Here is a 16,950-nt window from a genome sequence, read left to right as displayed (position 1 = left end):
AACACCAAAGCACATACAACTTTCACTTCATGACTCAGGCAATAAATCTAAGTCTGAAGGCATTGCTTCCTTAACCTCAAACGAAAGGCAGAAGTAGGAGGAGAACTATAACGGTTCATAGCACACCTCCTACACTTGGACAGAAGCTCAGAGCAGATGCTGAGAGTTTACATCCACCAACATGATTCTCCACTGGAAAAAGATGCTTACAGTTTTCATCCTGTTTGAAAATGTCAAAGGCTGGAATTCTTCTTCAGGTCAGACATGAATCAGGATTCATTTCGCCTCAGCTCAAAAAAAAAACCGGTCACACTTTACAGTATTATTTTTCTGAATTGCATCTCTCTTAGTATACGGCTCTCTTTCATCATTTCACCACAGATACTGTCACTGTGCCAGACATCATTAATCTTCAGGCTCTGGACATGTGGAGACTGGAGATTGAGTGGATGATGAATCCGAATGAAGAACAGAGAAATCAAACCTATGAAATACAAGTTGGACGCACAACAAACATGGATATTGTTGACAGCGTGTGTGAAACACATCATTCCTAAGCTCCTATCACATTATCACCTGATTTCTGAATTTTGCACTAACTGTTTACAGTCTCGTCCACAGATGAATGTAAGCAGGAGATCACTGGAAGCTGTCCACACACTGGTTTGGATCTCACAGCTCCCGCTGAACTGTGTCGATCACTCTGTTAGAATAAGACTCATCTCTGAGGCTTCAGCATCCAGCTCCTGGAGTTCATGGGAAACCATCTCTGGTAGGAGATTTAAAGTTCATTTCAACAGTACAAGAACAAAGATCTCCATAAAAATAGTGGAGTTCAGAATTTTGGAAACATTATGATTTTTAAATGTTTTTGATGAAGTCTCTTAAACTCACCCAGGCTGCATTTATTTGATTAAAAATACATGTGTAAATGTAACGTGAAATATTATTACAATTTGAAATATTTTCTAATTATTCCTGTGATCAAAGCTGGATTGCAAGCATCATTACTGCAGTCTTCAATGTGACATGGTCCTTCAGAAATCATTCTAAAATGCTGATGTGTGTGTGTGTGTGATATAATCACGTGACCCTGGACCACAAAATCAGAATTATGAGTCAGTTTTTCAAAATTGAGATTTATACATTATCTGAAGGCTGAATAAAATGTTTGTTAATTCAATATTTGGCAGAGATACAACTATTTTAAAATCTTGAAACTAAGGGTGCAAAAAATGTAAATATTGAGAAAATCGCCTTTAAAGTTGTCCGAAAGTTCTTAGCAATGCATAATATTATTCAAAAATCAAGTTTTGATATATTTACGGTAGCAAATTAACTAAATATCTTCTAAAAACATGATCTTAATGTTCTAATGATTTTTGGCATGAAAGAAAAATGTATAATTTTGACCCATACAGTGTATTTTTGGTTATTGCTACAAACATCCCTGTGCAACTTACGACTGGTTTTGTGCTCCAGGGTCACATATTGTAAGGCACTGTACATAACTTCCTCTTTTCACCCAACTGTCACTGATGAAAGTGCAATTCTGAGAGCTTGTTGGTCAACCAGCCTCAGCAGCTAAACAACACCAGCTTGGGCAAGTGAACGACCACCAAACTATAGCTACAGCAGAGAAAACAAGCTTAAAAAAACCTTAGCAATCACATAAAGAAATCCAGCCACATGATCGTAGCATTGTGTTGATGGTTTCTGCACATTCTAACACCAGGAGTGGTTGGATATTTATTCATATTTACTCGTGTTCTTGTAGGGGAGATAAGCTTAGCCCACAATCAAATCAAGCTGTTTCCAGATGACCAGGTGCTACGGGAGGGGTCTACGGTGATGTTCTGCTGCATTTATCCCACAGACACACACATCACCTCTATGTACTACAACAACACTAAATATCAAGTTATCAACATAAGCCCACGGGTCAAAACCATTCGAGTGGAAAACATCAACGCCACAAATCATTTCGGTGTCAACTTCTACTGCGACGTGAACGGAGATGTAGCCTATAACATTGTCAGCTGTGAGTCCCATTGTCCAACACAATTCAAACAGGGGAGAGCAGGGCACAAATAACACTTTTTGACTTTCTTAGTTTGTCTACATCCACACGGGGTTTAGAATATAATTCATTTTTTTTTAATCCACAGTAATTTTACACTTGTCTAGTACAAATATGTCACTTTGTTTCATAATTGCAGTGTTGACTTTTTTCTTTATTTACCCTCAAAAAAGGGAAGTGAAATGTGACAACATGCCCCATAGGTGGGGTACATTACAACATCTGAGGGGCACGTTGTTATGTGACCATATGACAGCTTAAAATGTTATCTGATCGAAAGAAAAAAAATACATGACTAACTTAAATATATTGTTAATAAGATAAAATAATATAATATATATAGATTTTAGATTTTGACAATGAACAGATTGCATTCAATGCTTGGGAGGACCTACATAAATGAGAAAAAAATGCTTTACATTGAAATAATTAAAATAAAATAATGAAATAATAAGGTCTAAACATTAAACATCGACTGTCAGTGTTTATTCACCTGTTTCTCGTTACATCGCTAATGTTATAGAATAACACATTTGTAACGCAGTGTTAGTGCCCCATCTGCAGAAGAGGAATTTAAAACTGGTTAGTGTCTTCTGCTAGTTATCAAAGCATTAAAAACGAGATCTGAACTGATAAATAACAGATTGCAGGTTAAAATAATAACAGATTTGTCTCATTTTAAATGAATAATAAAAACAGAGATGAAAAATTTACTTAAACCAGAATTTTAATTTTACTATGGTCAAATAAGTGTTTCTATTAAAATATAAAGTACAAGAAAAACATGCTATAGTAATCCATTATAAATGTTTACTTCTAAGCATGATGGGAAATTTCTGCTAAACCTTGTTCAGTTCCTCCTGAGAAACCATTGGATTTTAGATGCAAGACTGAAGACATGAGACTCGTGCGCTGCTCGTGGAAGATACACAGAGCTCTTTACCTAACAGGCGACCAGAGAAGGAAGTACACATTACTGATCAGGTTAGTCTGCTTTGGGGCCTGTCCAGATACCTACACTTGTGATCTCTGCACTTGTTAACTTACATGATCTATTTCCTGTGTGCCCAAGTGTTCAAGTGGGACCACAAGTGTATGTCGAACTTTTCATTATCTGATTAGCAGTGTTGGGAAGGTTACTTTGGAAATGTAATGGGTTACAGATTACAAGTTACCCTGTTTAAAAAGTAATAGTAGTGTAACTTTTTCAATTACTTTATTAAAGTAATGTAACTAATTACTTTTGAGTACTTTTTGATTACTTTTCTAAATTTGTGAAAATTAAAGAATAATAAATAAAAGCATATACATCAACTTAAATACAGTTATCTAATAAGCATGTGACGTATTCTGTGTAATAAACTCCTGAAACATTGGTGTTTTTTGTACTGCTGTCTCTGTATATGATGATAGTTTTCTCAAAATAAGTAAAATGCACATGAAGTGACACAGAGCAGTTCTAGAAATTATGTTTATGTGCTCGTGTACTCCTATATTGAGGCGGCAGAGGTTGAAAACACTGCGAGCTTCAGTAGGCCTATGTGTAGAAAATGAAACCATGTCTTTGCCATTAATTTACAGGAGGGGCAGACTGGGAAAAAAATTCAGACTGGAAAATTCAAACTCATACAAACAAATTCATGGACAAAACTATTTTTTGTATGGACCTGACATAAAAAAGGTTTAAATCTTTAATTTGGGGACATGCAAAATAATTATAAGTTCTCTCCTGAACTGCACCTTCACTTCCATTTTTCTCTTCAGTCTCTTTATTTTGCCCTGTTATCCATCTCTCTCATGACTTTAATACTCAAGATTGAACAAAACTATACTTTACAATACAATACTCTACAATACTACAATATCTTTATAGAAAAATCCTAATACTGTACACGAGTCATGTTTTTCCCTTACAAAAAATTACCATGCTTTTATTAGCCTATATAAAAGTAAAATAACCTTGTTTTGTTTTTGTTTTTTTGCAAATGGATTTGTATTTATTTTTAAATAAATACATTTGTAAAATAATTTTACATTTTTGGTTATCACATTTAAACAATAGTAACCATTTTCTCTGGATTTATAGTTAAATATTAAAATGTTAATTTTCGTAAGGGTTGTGTTGTTGACTGTCGTAGCTCCCCCTAAACCTATAAAAAAAAATTGGATTTTTTTTCAGCTGAATTACTACTGTAACATTACAACAGATAATAATGATGTCCTTTATATAGTATTTTGAGTGATGACTGATGAGCAACGTGCTGCTGCTTGATTAAATAAATAAAAAAACAAAGACAAAAAAACATCTTTACAGATGAAACTGACCTGAAACCCTGAACAGGAGTTCTGCTTCTCTGCTCCAGCAGTCCACTTTATTCTCTCTCTCTCTCTCTCTCTCTCTCTCTCTCTCTCTCTCGCATTGATTAGGGGCTACCTCTGATCCAAACCGTTTGGCGGAGGCGCGGAGAGCGCGCGAGTCACAACTAACACTTCATGACTTATTAGAGATTTAATTATCAAATGACGGATTCGCAAATGATCGCTTTAGTACACTCGGCAGGCAATTATACAATAATGATATTAAATAGTGGGGCAAAATCGGCTGCCAGGCCACCGCGGGAATTGTCCTGGTTCTCCCGGTGTCAAGTCCGCGCCTGATTTCCACAGACACGCAGAATGTGAAAGTCATATATTGCATTTTTGGGGCTTTATATTCACAGACACTAGTCGATGTCATGTTTTGATTCAAGTGTACTGACCTACTTTTGATTTAGTCATCCAAAATGTGGCATATTCCGTCCGCGTTAGGCATTCCGTTTTTATGACTGGATTCTACGAATTAGACTGTATTTCCGCATCCCGGAAATTATTAGCGCGGTATGTCTCAGAAAAGTCAGTGCAATTTGGGAAAGAAATCAGTTAAATCTGTATGTGGATGTGTGTAAATATTCAAATGTAATCCCCTTTGTAATCGTAAAAAATTTCATAAGTAACTGTAATTTAATTACTCATTTTTTCTTAGTAACTGTAACTAATTACAGTTACAATAATTTTGTAATTAAATTACGTAACGCCGTTACATGTAACTAGTTACTCCCCAACACTGCTGATTAGACACTTATAGTGTTGTAAAAATGCTAAAGTGTTTTCAGAGCTTTTTTTAGATTTTCTTTTTTAAATAACCTTCTAAATGTCTGTTCAGTAGTCTCTATAACAGATGCCACAATTTAGTAATGTTGTTATTGAACAATCCCTTTAACTGTGTTCGGCAGGGTCAAATTCACACTTATTAGGAGTTCAATCTAACAGCATTTTCTCATCGTGTTCAGTGACTCCAAGGCTGTCGGCTGTGATGTGGAGAGCACATCCTGTGCTTTTGATGTCATCCAACAGCAGATCACCTACAACACCACATTACTTGTGACAAATAGTTTGGGGCAAGAGAGCGAGACCTACATATTCAATATCACAGACAGAGGTGAATATTAATCATTTTATGTGAAGACTAAATTCATAGCAGCTTTGAAGGATGTGATGTGGAATAATTTTAGGATCTGGGATAGATCATAAAAGGTTGTAAGTTGAAACCCTATCACCATCATACCAAAGATAATTTAAATCAGGGACATTGTCCTTATAAAAAGTGCAATGCAAGTTGCTTTAAATAACCGTGTTGTCCACAACATGAAAATGAATAATTTTCTCATCCACTTGATCTCACAAATTCAGTTTTTCCAGTCCCTGAGGATCTTCAAGTGAATGAAGGTGTGTTTGATTCATTGGTGATCTTACAGCTGGATGGGAGTTTCGAAGGACTTCCGCTGATTTGCCAGATTGAACTTAAACCAGGAGGGATAAAACAGGTAATGCATCACATTAAAGGTAGCCAAAAATGAAAATTTGCTGACAATTTAACCCTCAGGCCTTCCAAGATGTAGACAAGTTTGTTGTTCTTCGTAACATTTGTAGCATTTGATCACTTGCTCACCAGTGGATCCTCTGCAGTGAATGGGTGCCGTCAGAATGATAGTCCAAACAGCTGATAAAAACATCACAAAAATCCATTCAAGCAATTAGTGTCTTGTGAAGTAAAAAAAGCTGTGTTTGTAAGAAACAAATCCTGAATAAAGAAGTTTTTAACTGTGGTTGCTTAGGCCTCTATCTATAATATTGCTATCTTCTCTGAATCAGGAGAGAAATATGCACAGATCAAGCACAGTCAAATGGTTTAAAACGGTTCAAAAGAAATATATCAGAGGATGGACTTCCTCGCTGAAGGACGTGTTATTATGGATTATGAACTTGTATTTTGACCAGAAGCAACAGTTTGAAGTTGGAGTTGAAATGTTTCTTATAAACATGCAGTTTCAATTCACAAAATGTTAACTGATGGACTGGATTGGTGTGGAGCACTGCAGAGGATCTATTATCAAGCAAGTTATGTACTGATAAATGTATCCAAATCTATTAAGATTAAAAAAAAAAAAAAAAACGCATCTACATCTTGGATGGCCTCACAGTGGGTACATTTTCAGCAAAACCCTATTTCTTTAAGGTGTTTTTGCTGTTGCATAACATGTTTTTGTATTTCCAAATAATGCGATGGCAGAAATACGACAAGAGGGAGTTTCATAAGCTTGATTAACGGTGTTAAATCTCTCATCAAAGGACTTGCCATATCAGATAAACAAAATGAACTTTACAGAAGTGCTGAAGCACATCCTGTGTTCAAGTGTTGTTGTTGTCTTACAGGTCTTAGATAAGAATGGATCTGACTCAATGCAGTCTTACGCATTCAAACTGCAGCACCTGAAGCCCAGCACGCAGTACTCCATTAGGGGGCGCTGTGCAGTACAGGGGAACGACTGGGGACGATGGACAACACAAAAAATATTCAACACAGGCAAGCAAAGGGTCATGGGAGAATTGTAAGAAAATGCAAAAACATAGATATTACATTATTCTTTTTTTTTTTGCAGTGCCACTAGTGACCATAGATCTGTGGAGACAAATCAGGGACCATCCCAATCGCACCGTCACACTGCTGTGGAAAACAGTAAGTTTATGTTTTTGAAATTCTTCAACCTTATCATTTTCGCCATAAATAGTGGTACAGTTATTGACTCCATTTGGTTTTGTTTGGCTAAGAAAAAGAATCAATGTACATAATGTGTCCATGCATTACTATGGTGGTAACAAATCTCAGCACTCAAGGGGGTCTTATTATTCAGATATTTATAATTAAATTATGAACGGATTTCAAATGAAATGTTTTGCCTTTTTTAAACATAAAAATGTATTGAAATCAGAGCACATATCTTCGTGCTACCCCCTGTGTGTGACATCAATATTTGATTGAAATGTCTCCACGATCTGCTTTTGAATAACATAGTATCGTGCTACAAGTGCACATTCTGTCAGTTGCAGTTTTAGTGCCTCCATCTGAATATACTATACAACGTTACATACTTTCACATCAAATATGAACTCTGCACTGCTTTTTTTCACAATCACAAAAGTACATTATTTGCATGTGCTTCAAAGCCTTGTTGATTAAACATTTAATTTGTGCATACACCTGAAGCACACACACACACACACTAAAAAGCCTGTCAAACAGCGCCTGGTTACTGGACTAAGTTATATTTCAGGTCTGATTGTGCTAATACTGTCAAAAACACACAAGGTTTACATATAAACAGACTTGGTTATGTTTAAAGTGAAAGTTAACAGTTGAAAGAAAAATGAATGCCTGTATATTAGATATGTGTAGGTCTTAAAGTTACAGCAGACTAATAGTACTAAACATGTTGCCGCTTGTCACTGAAGGGATAGTTCACTCAAATATTAAATTCAGTGTTTATTAATCAATCATTTTAATACGTTTTTACTTGTATTTTTTAGTATTTCTTTTTATGTGCTTGTCATTTTTATTTATTCATCTTATCTTATTATTGGGCTTTTTTAATATTTCAATTTACAGTAGCTTTAATTTCAATTAATTAACTTTAAATTTTAGTTACTTTAGAACTTCAACTTTTAGAAAATTGTTAAATTTATAAATTGCAAAGGCAACAAAGTTTTTTTTTTTTTTAGTTTTATAGTTTCATTTAAATATATTTTATTCTATTTTATTTCAACGAATAAACTATTTTAATAGTTTTAGTTAACAATGCCTACACTGCTTTAAATTGAGAACATCACCATAAAGATTCTGCTAAAATCAGCAATAGTGCTAAAAAATTACATATACATAAAAATATGTGTGTGTATATATATATATATATATATATATATATATATATATATATATATATATATAATGTACACATAATGTACATCCGAATCACAGCTGTACTGATATACAGCCAAAAAAAAAAGAAGATAGCAACACAAACATTTGTACAAGCAATCGGTGTTAACACAGTTCACTCTTCCTCAGGTCAGCAGTGACTCAGACTTATATATTGAAGCCTATGAGGTGTGTGTGAGCTACAGAAACACAGAGAGGAGCATGTGCATGAACATCACACACACACAGGTGAAACTAACCAGAGATGTGAATATGTATGACATCACCGTGAGGGCCGTCATTCAGTCTGGCTTATCTGAACCAGCCAGCATCACTATTCCTTTAACAAGTAGGGTTGTCAAACTTCATGCTTCCTCATACTAAATATTAAAGTGTTTTCTGTGGTTCTCTTTAAAACGTCAGATAAGTGACTGTTGTTACTTGTGCAGACAGCATGCTGATGGAGAAGAGGATTATGGGTAATGAAAAGGGATTCCAGCTGACCTGGACGAGGGACTCGACCACCACATGTGATTACATCGTAGAGTGGTGCATCCTGGGTGTTAAACTCCCCTGCAACTTACAGTGGAGAAGGGTCCCACCTAATCAGAGCTCCTTAAACCTGAACGCAGGTATAAAACTCTGTTTGTACATTATGCCATATTCTTACAAAACAACTGCCATCAAAATAAAATAGTAACATGAATGTTTCTGGCTTTGTGACAGCGTTGCATATAACAGCTATTTTCTTACATAGTGAGCAATCTAATTTGTCAGTGGTTCTCAACCTTTTTTTTACTCAGGGGACCCTGAACATCCACACTGATATATGGTCCCATGACTTTTCTGGTCACTTTCTTGATAAGTATTACATATTAGGATTTTAACAAATATTCATAACAATTTCATACTGAACTTGGGATAACTAGTACACTATAAAAAAAATATAGTTATTTAAGAGTAAATTACTGTAAAAGTGATATTGTAAAATCCTGTTAATTGGTTAATGATAAGTTCCCTTTAGATATACAGTGGAAAAACTGTAATAACTAGCTGGACATTTCACGTAATTTTATAGTAAAATACTGGTAAAGTCATAGTTTTGCAAGTGGAAAAGAACAACCCATCTTTTAATTTACAGTGATAAAAAATAATAATAATAACTTTATATCAGTTACTGAATTTTTTACTGTGAATTAAAGTTGAATCCGTATAACGAAAATTTTTTATAATTAATGTAAAGTTCTGCCATCCTAAACTGCCTTTTTTATGTAAATGTCACTCTATTTTTATATATTTTATAAATTTCCACGATTTTTCCAGGTCTGTAAGTCTTACTTCTAAAATTAGGCTATACCTCAATAATCCAGGTTTTTCTAGACCAAGGAAATCCTGGTTCTTCTTTTTAAAAAAAGACAATGTTTTGGAATTAATTGTTCAAATTCACTATTAAACTGCATTTTGGGAAGTCGTGGCCTAATGGTTAGAGAGTCGGACTCTCAATCGAAGGGTTGTGAGTTCGAGTCTCGGGCTGGCAGGAATTGTGGGTGGGGGGAGTGCATGTACAGTTCTCTCTCCACCTTCAATACCACGACTGAGGTGCCCTTGAGCAAGGCATCGAACCCCCAACTGCTCCCCGGGTGCCGCAGCATAAATGGCTGCCCACTGCTCTGGGTGTGTGTTCACAGTGTGTGTGTGTGTGTGTGTTCACTGCTGTGTGTGTGCACTTCGGATGTGTTAAATGCAGAGCATGAATTCTGAGTATGGGTCACCATACTTGGCTGAATGTCACATCACTTTCACTTTCATTTTTACAGGAGACTTTAAAGCAGGAGTTCTATATGAATTTGAAATCTACGGGTGTAGTGCTGAGGGACATCGACGCCATGAGAAACAGATCGGATATTTAAAAGAACAGAGTAAGGGTGCACACACACTTCTCATGTGACACATCTATAGGACATTACAGTAGAGAACAAAACAGATGCTTATATTTTTGATGTAAGAGTGACACGGCTACTTGTAACTTGAATGTGCGAGTCTTCCAGAGTCATTCTCTTCCAGTTATTTTACCCGTACAAAAGTAGCAGACTATTTTTTTAATATATTGTCATAATCATAAACACACTGGTTTGTGGCGCAACTAGTTTTACTGTTTACAGCACTTTGTTATTCTCTAATAATTTAATAAATGGCAAGTCCCACGCATTTACAGAAAATTGCTCATTTCCGCTTTGGAAAAAAAGGTGCTATGTTGCAATGGAAATGCATCAAATTCACATCTTTAGTTTGAGAAATTGAGAATCTGAATTGTGCAATAGAACACATTATTATTCAGAAATAAATATTGCCACATATATTATTTCTATTGTTCAGAGCCCAGGCAGCGCCCTACACTGGACTCTAGCCCAAATATAACATGGTCATCTGTAAACCTGAAATGGAGTTTCAATGAGAAGGATCCGAGTCACACTGGATTCATCACGGGATATGTGATTATGGTTCAAGATGATTCAGAGGCTGCCTCTGTTCTTAGTAAGTCTTAGCTTATTTTCCGACAAAGTCCCTTTCAAATTAGTCCCTCGGCACAGGCATCCAAAACCAAATCTACTTGACTATGGAAATCCAGAAATCGCAAAAACTGCTTGCAACACTCACATTTAAATATCTGGAATCAACAACATGCCCCATAAATGTTGTTTCTTCTTCTAAAATGGCATTAAAAAAAGCTTATATTTCAGGCTGGACCAGCCAATGCACATGTGCAGTCATATATACAGTACAGACCAAAAGTTTGGACACACCTTCTCATTCAAAGAGTTTTCTTTATTTTCATGACTATGAAAATTGTAGAGTCACACTGAAGGCATCAAGGGCTATTTGACCAAGAAGGAGAATGATGGGGTGCTGCGCCAGATGACCTGGCCTCCACAGTCACCGGACCTGAACCCAATCGAGATGGTTTAGGGGTGAGCTGGACCACAGACTGAAGGCAAAAGGGCCAACAAGTGCTAAGCATCTCTCGGGGAACTCCTTCAAGACTGTTGGAAGACCATTTCAGGTGACTACCTCTTGAAGCTCATCAAGAGTGTGCAAAGCAGTAAGTTAATTCATAGTTTTGATGCCTTCAGTGTGAATCTACAATGTTCATAGTCATGAAAATAAAGAAAACTCTTTGAATGAGAAGGTGTGTCCAAACTTTTGGTCTGTACTGTACGTCTCAAGACACTTGCTGTTTCTATGCAAAAATGACTTCACCAATTTAGAATTGGCTCTTTCAGTAAACTTTAATAAAAAAATTCTCTGATTTCAAATGTTATTTAGCAGCTATTTTAGTTTTGTGTTTTGGAGCGTGTACTGCAGCAGTGCAGCATGATGAAATAGATCCCCCATCGCTGTCTTTAAGCTCCCACTGTTTGTTCTGCCAGGTTCCTTCAGGCAGTCAGTGGACGATCCTCACAGCAAGTCCTGGACGGTCAGTGGTCTTGAGGAGGACCGGCTGTACACTTTTCAGCTGGCAGCGTGTACGTCTGCAGGCTGTGGACCAGAAAGCACCGTCGTCTTCAGAACCAGAAAGAACTGTGAGCTCAGATACTGATTCAAACCAGATTCACACGCACAGATAATAGTCTGAGTGGGGTTTTATAATAGAAGACTTCTATCGTAAGTACTTTTATTTTAAATCGACAGTTCGCCCAAATATGAAAATCCTGTCATCGCTTACTCACCCTCTTGTCAGTCTAAACATATCTGAGTTTCTTTGTGTTGAACATAAAAGAAGAAATTTCTGGAAATGTTAGGGTCCAAACAACATTGGACTCCACTGACTTTTATTGTACGGACAAATAGTTTTGAACTACAAGAAAGTACAGTTTTTATTATTTTTGGATGAAGTCTGCTCACCGAGGCTGCATTTATTTGATTAAAAATACAGTAAAAACAGCAATATTGTGAAATATTATTTCAATTTAAAATAAATGTTTTATTATTATAATATATTTTAATGCATAATTTAATTTGGTGATCAAAGCTGAATTTCCAGCATCATTACTCCAGTCTTCAGGGTCACATGATCCTTAAGAAATAATTCTAATATGCTGATTTACTGCTCAAAATGCTTTATTTCTATATAAAATCTTGTTTGCATATTCACAGTGAATATTAAGAGTGGCCATGATGTTGAGTTATGATGTGTCCACAGTTTACCTGCTGACGGTCAAGGTTGTGGTTCCTCTGGTGGTGTTGGTCGGATGTTGTGTTTGTCTGTGGTCGTACAGAGACCTGTAAGTGTGCTGATACACAGTTATGTGCTGTGAAAGGATGAACTGTTCTTCTCACCTGATGATGGCTTTCTTCACTGTTTCCAGAATAAGAGGACTTCCAGAAGAATCGTTCGGCTTTCTTCATGTGAAAGCGTTGGACCTGGACGAAGATCTTTATAAAGTAATTCATTACAGTGATGCTGTACAATAGTGTTATTTTAGTATAACCGAGATACTGTTACAGTTTGTTTTTGTCATTTGTAATGTCAATCGTTTTTTAGTTATTGTATTTTCAGCTCATTTTTTGTTCATGAAGTCAAAACTACCGTTGAAATGTTGGAATAAAATTGTATAGCTAAAATAAAACCGTATAGTTCAGTTTTCTTTTTAAATATTTTTATTAAGTGTATTTTATTTCAATTGTATTTAAATTTAAGTTAACTACAGTATTATAAACCCTGGTTAATGTATTAACAAACATGAACTAATAGCGAGCAATATATTTTTTACAACATTTAATACTCTTTGTCAGTGTCAATGCTAAAGGTTAAAAAGCTGTAGAATTAGTTCATTGTTAGTTCATGTTAGCTAATGCTAAACTAAACGTTGTGGAGTGTTACACTGGAAAAAATATGGTGTAGATACAATTTCCACTCAGAAATTGCTAGTAAATGTCAATTACATATTGGGAAGTAACATATTGAATTAACTGTAACATTGTTTAATAGAAAGACTTTGAAAAATCTATTTATGTTCTGTTTTCTGTTCTTGTATATTTGAGTGCTGTATTTTTTCAGTTTTTACTCTTTTCTGTTCTTAAGGCGAGTGAAAAGATCCATAGTCTGATGATAGAGGACTGTAAATGGTGTGAGGTCGAGATTTTAGACGTGCGACCCGTCACAACAGAGAAAACATGGCTGACAGGCACAGAGGATCCGAGTTGTTCCTTGATTACTCCTGAAGTCACGCCACCATCCTGCCATCGTACCACAAACCTCACAAACTTCACTTACGTGTCCTGTGTGCACCAAGATCTGCCTTCAGAGGAACTGCAGACAGAAGCCACAAAACAGGAGTCGCAGATCCCGGGCTTTTCGACTGACTATGTCACTTCCGTAGTCACAATTCCTGAAAACGCAGTTTCATACACACCAAAGCAAGCAAGCTAGCGCAGTTGATCTTATCGCAGAGATGTTCAGCAAGATCACAACATCCTCATGTCAACGGCGTGTTTGTCAGGGCACTGCTTCCTTCTGCAAAACAGCTTTTAAAAGACAAGAAGTGTTGTGAAATGCAACTGCAGTATTTGGCGCTTGAGATTTTGCAATATCTGTCAGGTACTTTATCTGGGTTTTGCATGTTATGCTAGACTTCTCTGGGCAAAAACATACATAATGTTCTCTTTCAAGAGCAAGACGTGTTCTGGATGAGACATCTCTATTGTTCTGTATTCATACGCTTTATGGCAAACACTTTGCATTTTGTAACATGAACAATAAACAATTTTTACAGTTTAGAACTTGTAATGTAAAAAATTTACATTAACGTTCAAAAGTTTGGGATTGGTATGATTTTAAAAAAATATTATATTCACAAATTAAAATATAGTTTTATTCAAAATATGCTAATTTTTTTTTTTTTTTTTACATTTATGCTGCCAAGCTATATTATATTAAAAATATAGTAAAAACAGTATGAAATAAAATAATTATCATTTCATAGAGCTGTTTTCTATGTGAATATATTTTAAAACGTAATTTATTCCTGTGATGCATCAGCATCATTACTCCAGTCTTCAGTCACATGATCTTTCAGAAATCAGAAAGATTTCTCATCAACACTGAAAACTGTTGCTTCATGTTTACGTGGAAACACGTAAAGAACAGCATTTCTTTCTGAAATTACATCATAAATATCTTCGCTGACACTTTTAATCAATGTAATACATCCTTACCAAATAAAAGCATTAATGTCTTTCTTACTGACCACAAACTTTTGAATGCTAGTGTAGCGTAACATTACCAAGATTAATAAATGCTGTTTAATGCATGTAATAATGCTGTTTAAGGTTCTCTCACTGTTAGTCCGTGACACCCAATGCATTAACAAACTGAAATCTCTTAACTTCACTTCACATCAAAGTGCATTTAACTATACACTGCATTAAAAATATTGGCTTTTTACATTTGAAATAAATGTTTCTACATAAAGTGGGTACTAATGCCTGCACATACATGACACAGATGCACTCATGAGTTTTCCTCTTTAATTATTTATCCCTTTGATAAGACTAAGATTTTGCTGAAAGTGCCCAAAAACACACTGTACACACTTTACAAGAGAAACCACAAGCAGAAACACGACAAAACAAAAGTCCCTTAAATAACACCATCTCTTGCAATATCTTCTTTTAGGAAAAATATAAATATATATATTTTCGACATCTCTTTTCTGTCTCACGCCACTATGGTACAGATCCACAGCCCAGGCCAATCGGCCAATCAGATCGCGGTCAGTGGAAGGCAGTAGCAGCTGCTCTGAGACACATTTGAACAAAAGGTCTAGCAGTTAATAAATAAGCAACTGGGTTTGTGTCAATTCAGCATGCAATCCGAAGAACAGGGAAGATGGATTCGATCAGTGCTTTGTGTGAACATCAGGAACACGTGGAGAACATTAAAAGACGATGCAAAATCTATGGCTTGCTACGAGACTACTACGATCGGTAGAAGAACTGAATACCTCTGTGCCGGGCCTTTAACATGTCAGAGGCTTCAGGGCAGGTTTGGTGTGCGCTTAAGGGAACAAATGCATTTGGAAGGATGGCAATATCTAGACAAACACGTCTAAGATAATACTTGAACTCTTTCTAAACCAGTGCTTAGGCATCTTAAAGAAATATTCCAGGTTCAGAACGAGTTTCACTATCAAGGGTATTGGCAAATACTGTCGATTACACGAGAAAATCGTTCTGACCAGACCATCAGCTCGAATAGCAAACAAATACACGTATATTTTACAGAAACAAAATTAAGGCAGTTTCCAGGACTATTATTGTCAGGAAAATTTAATAATCAGAAAAAAAGAGAGAAGTATATAGTTTATATAAAGGAAAATAAAGCAAATTTGCTCCCGAATTTCCATTTTAATTCCCCTTATTCTAATTTGATTCTCATTATTGCTTTACGATTTTTTTACAGTTTCATTAGCATCAATGTAATACTACAAATACTACAATGATGTGTATAAATATGTTACAAATAACTTTTTTTCACAATATAACTAAGAATTTGGAAGGAAAAGGTGTTTCAATTGACAAACATTTCAGAATGCAAAAGCGAAATAAGTGTGCGTGTAAAAAAAGAAGTGTATATTTTATATAAAGAAAATTCTGCCTGTATTTAGGACTATTATAATTTTCAGTGTAACTTTCCTGTCATTACAATTAAGCTAATTTTGCTCCCCAAAATAGTCAAATCCCACTGTAATACGCATTATCCTCAATTGAGTGATTTTCATATGTAACAAAACATTTTACTTTTTTATTTTTTATTAAATCAGCATCAAGAAGCTACACCAAATATTACCATGATGTGTATAAGAATTTAGCAATTCTCACATTACAATCTGAATATTTAAAAGAAATGTGCTTAATTGTCACATTAATAACATTATTGGTCCTAAAATGGTCTTAATTTTTAAATGCATGCTCAAAACGATTTTCTGTTGTAATCAACATCATACCAAAGACTTGTATTGTACAAAGATGTATTGTACTATGACTTGTATTGAACTCCTATTGCTTCAAAGGTGCTTGAAGATCCTTTTTATGAATCATATGTCAATAAAACGATACCCATGTATGATTATGCTTCTCTTCTGGTTTAATTTCCTATAGGTCTGAGTCCAAACTAAGCGATCAGCATCAGATCAGTGTATGGGGAGCATCAGATGAGTCTAGTATGATATGGAGAATGAGTCTGTAAACATTTTATGCTTAAATTGAATAACTGCTGTTCTTCCGAATCAAATGAATGGGTGAATCTCACATGTGTCCCACTTCAATCCAAAAATCGGACTACAAAAGATGCAATTCATTTTTCCATGAAGATCTTTTGCATCGTGACTCATGATAATCTAGAACATTTCTCCCAGAATACAGCTTTACAGTAATGATAAATGAGGTGAAATACAACCTGGGTCACTTTCATGAGATCCACCCTGGAGTTGGTGAAAACATCAAACCAGCGAGTGTGTGTGTGTGTGTGTGTATATCAGTGCTCACGTGTGCTTCGCCTGTGTCTTTCAGAGGAGAA

At 35.6% G+C, this 16,950-nt stretch overlaps 1 protein-coding gene across 1 annotated transcript; it reads left to right on the top strand.

The window, feature by feature from the left end:
• The first annotated feature begins 218 nt into the window (after window positions 1-218).
• LOC132135964 (leukemia inhibitory factor receptor-like) lies at window positions 219-13,803 on the top strand. The gene is made up of 16 exons (XM_059547211.1): window positions 219-533; window positions 622-772; window positions 1,778-2,041; window positions 2,935-3,064; window positions 5,410-5,558; window positions 5,810-5,943; window positions 6,833-6,983; window positions 7,060-7,136; window positions 8,523-8,721; window positions 8,822-9,004; window positions 10,190-10,291; window positions 10,749-10,907; window positions 11,801-11,953; window positions 12,574-12,655; window positions 12,746-12,815; window positions 13,456-13,803. The coding sequence occupies exons 1-16, from the start codon at window positions 426-428 to the stop codon at window positions 13,801-13,803; spliced, it is 2,460 nt and encodes an 819-aa protein (XP_059403194.1). The 5' UTR covers window positions 219-425.
• Window positions 13,804-16,950: the final 3,147 nt, after the last annotated feature.

Source organism: Carassius carassius, chromosome 4 (assembly GCF_963082965.1).
Source record: "Carassius carassius chromosome 4, fCarCar2.1, whole genome shotgun sequence".
Classification (NCBI taxonomy): domain Eukaryota; kingdom Metazoa; phylum Chordata; class Actinopteri; order Cypriniformes; family Cyprinidae; genus Carassius; species Carassius carassius.
The sequence above is the reverse complement of the archived record's forward strand: the minus strand, read 5'-3'. Positions and strand labels throughout refer to the sequence as shown.

Coding starts and splice junctions, on each gene's coding strand:
- LOC132135964 (XM_059547211.1), top strand. CDS start 426: ATGTGGAGACTGGAGATTGAGTGGATGATGAATCCGAATGAAGAACAG. Junction 2,042..2,934: donor AGCCTATAACATTGTCAGCT/GTGAGTCCCATT, acceptor AACCTTGTTCAG/TTCCTCCTGAGAAACCATTG. Junction 5,559..5,809: donor ATTCAATATCACAGACAGAG/GTGAATATTAAT, acceptor TCACAAATTCAG/TTTTTCCAGTCCCTGAGGAT.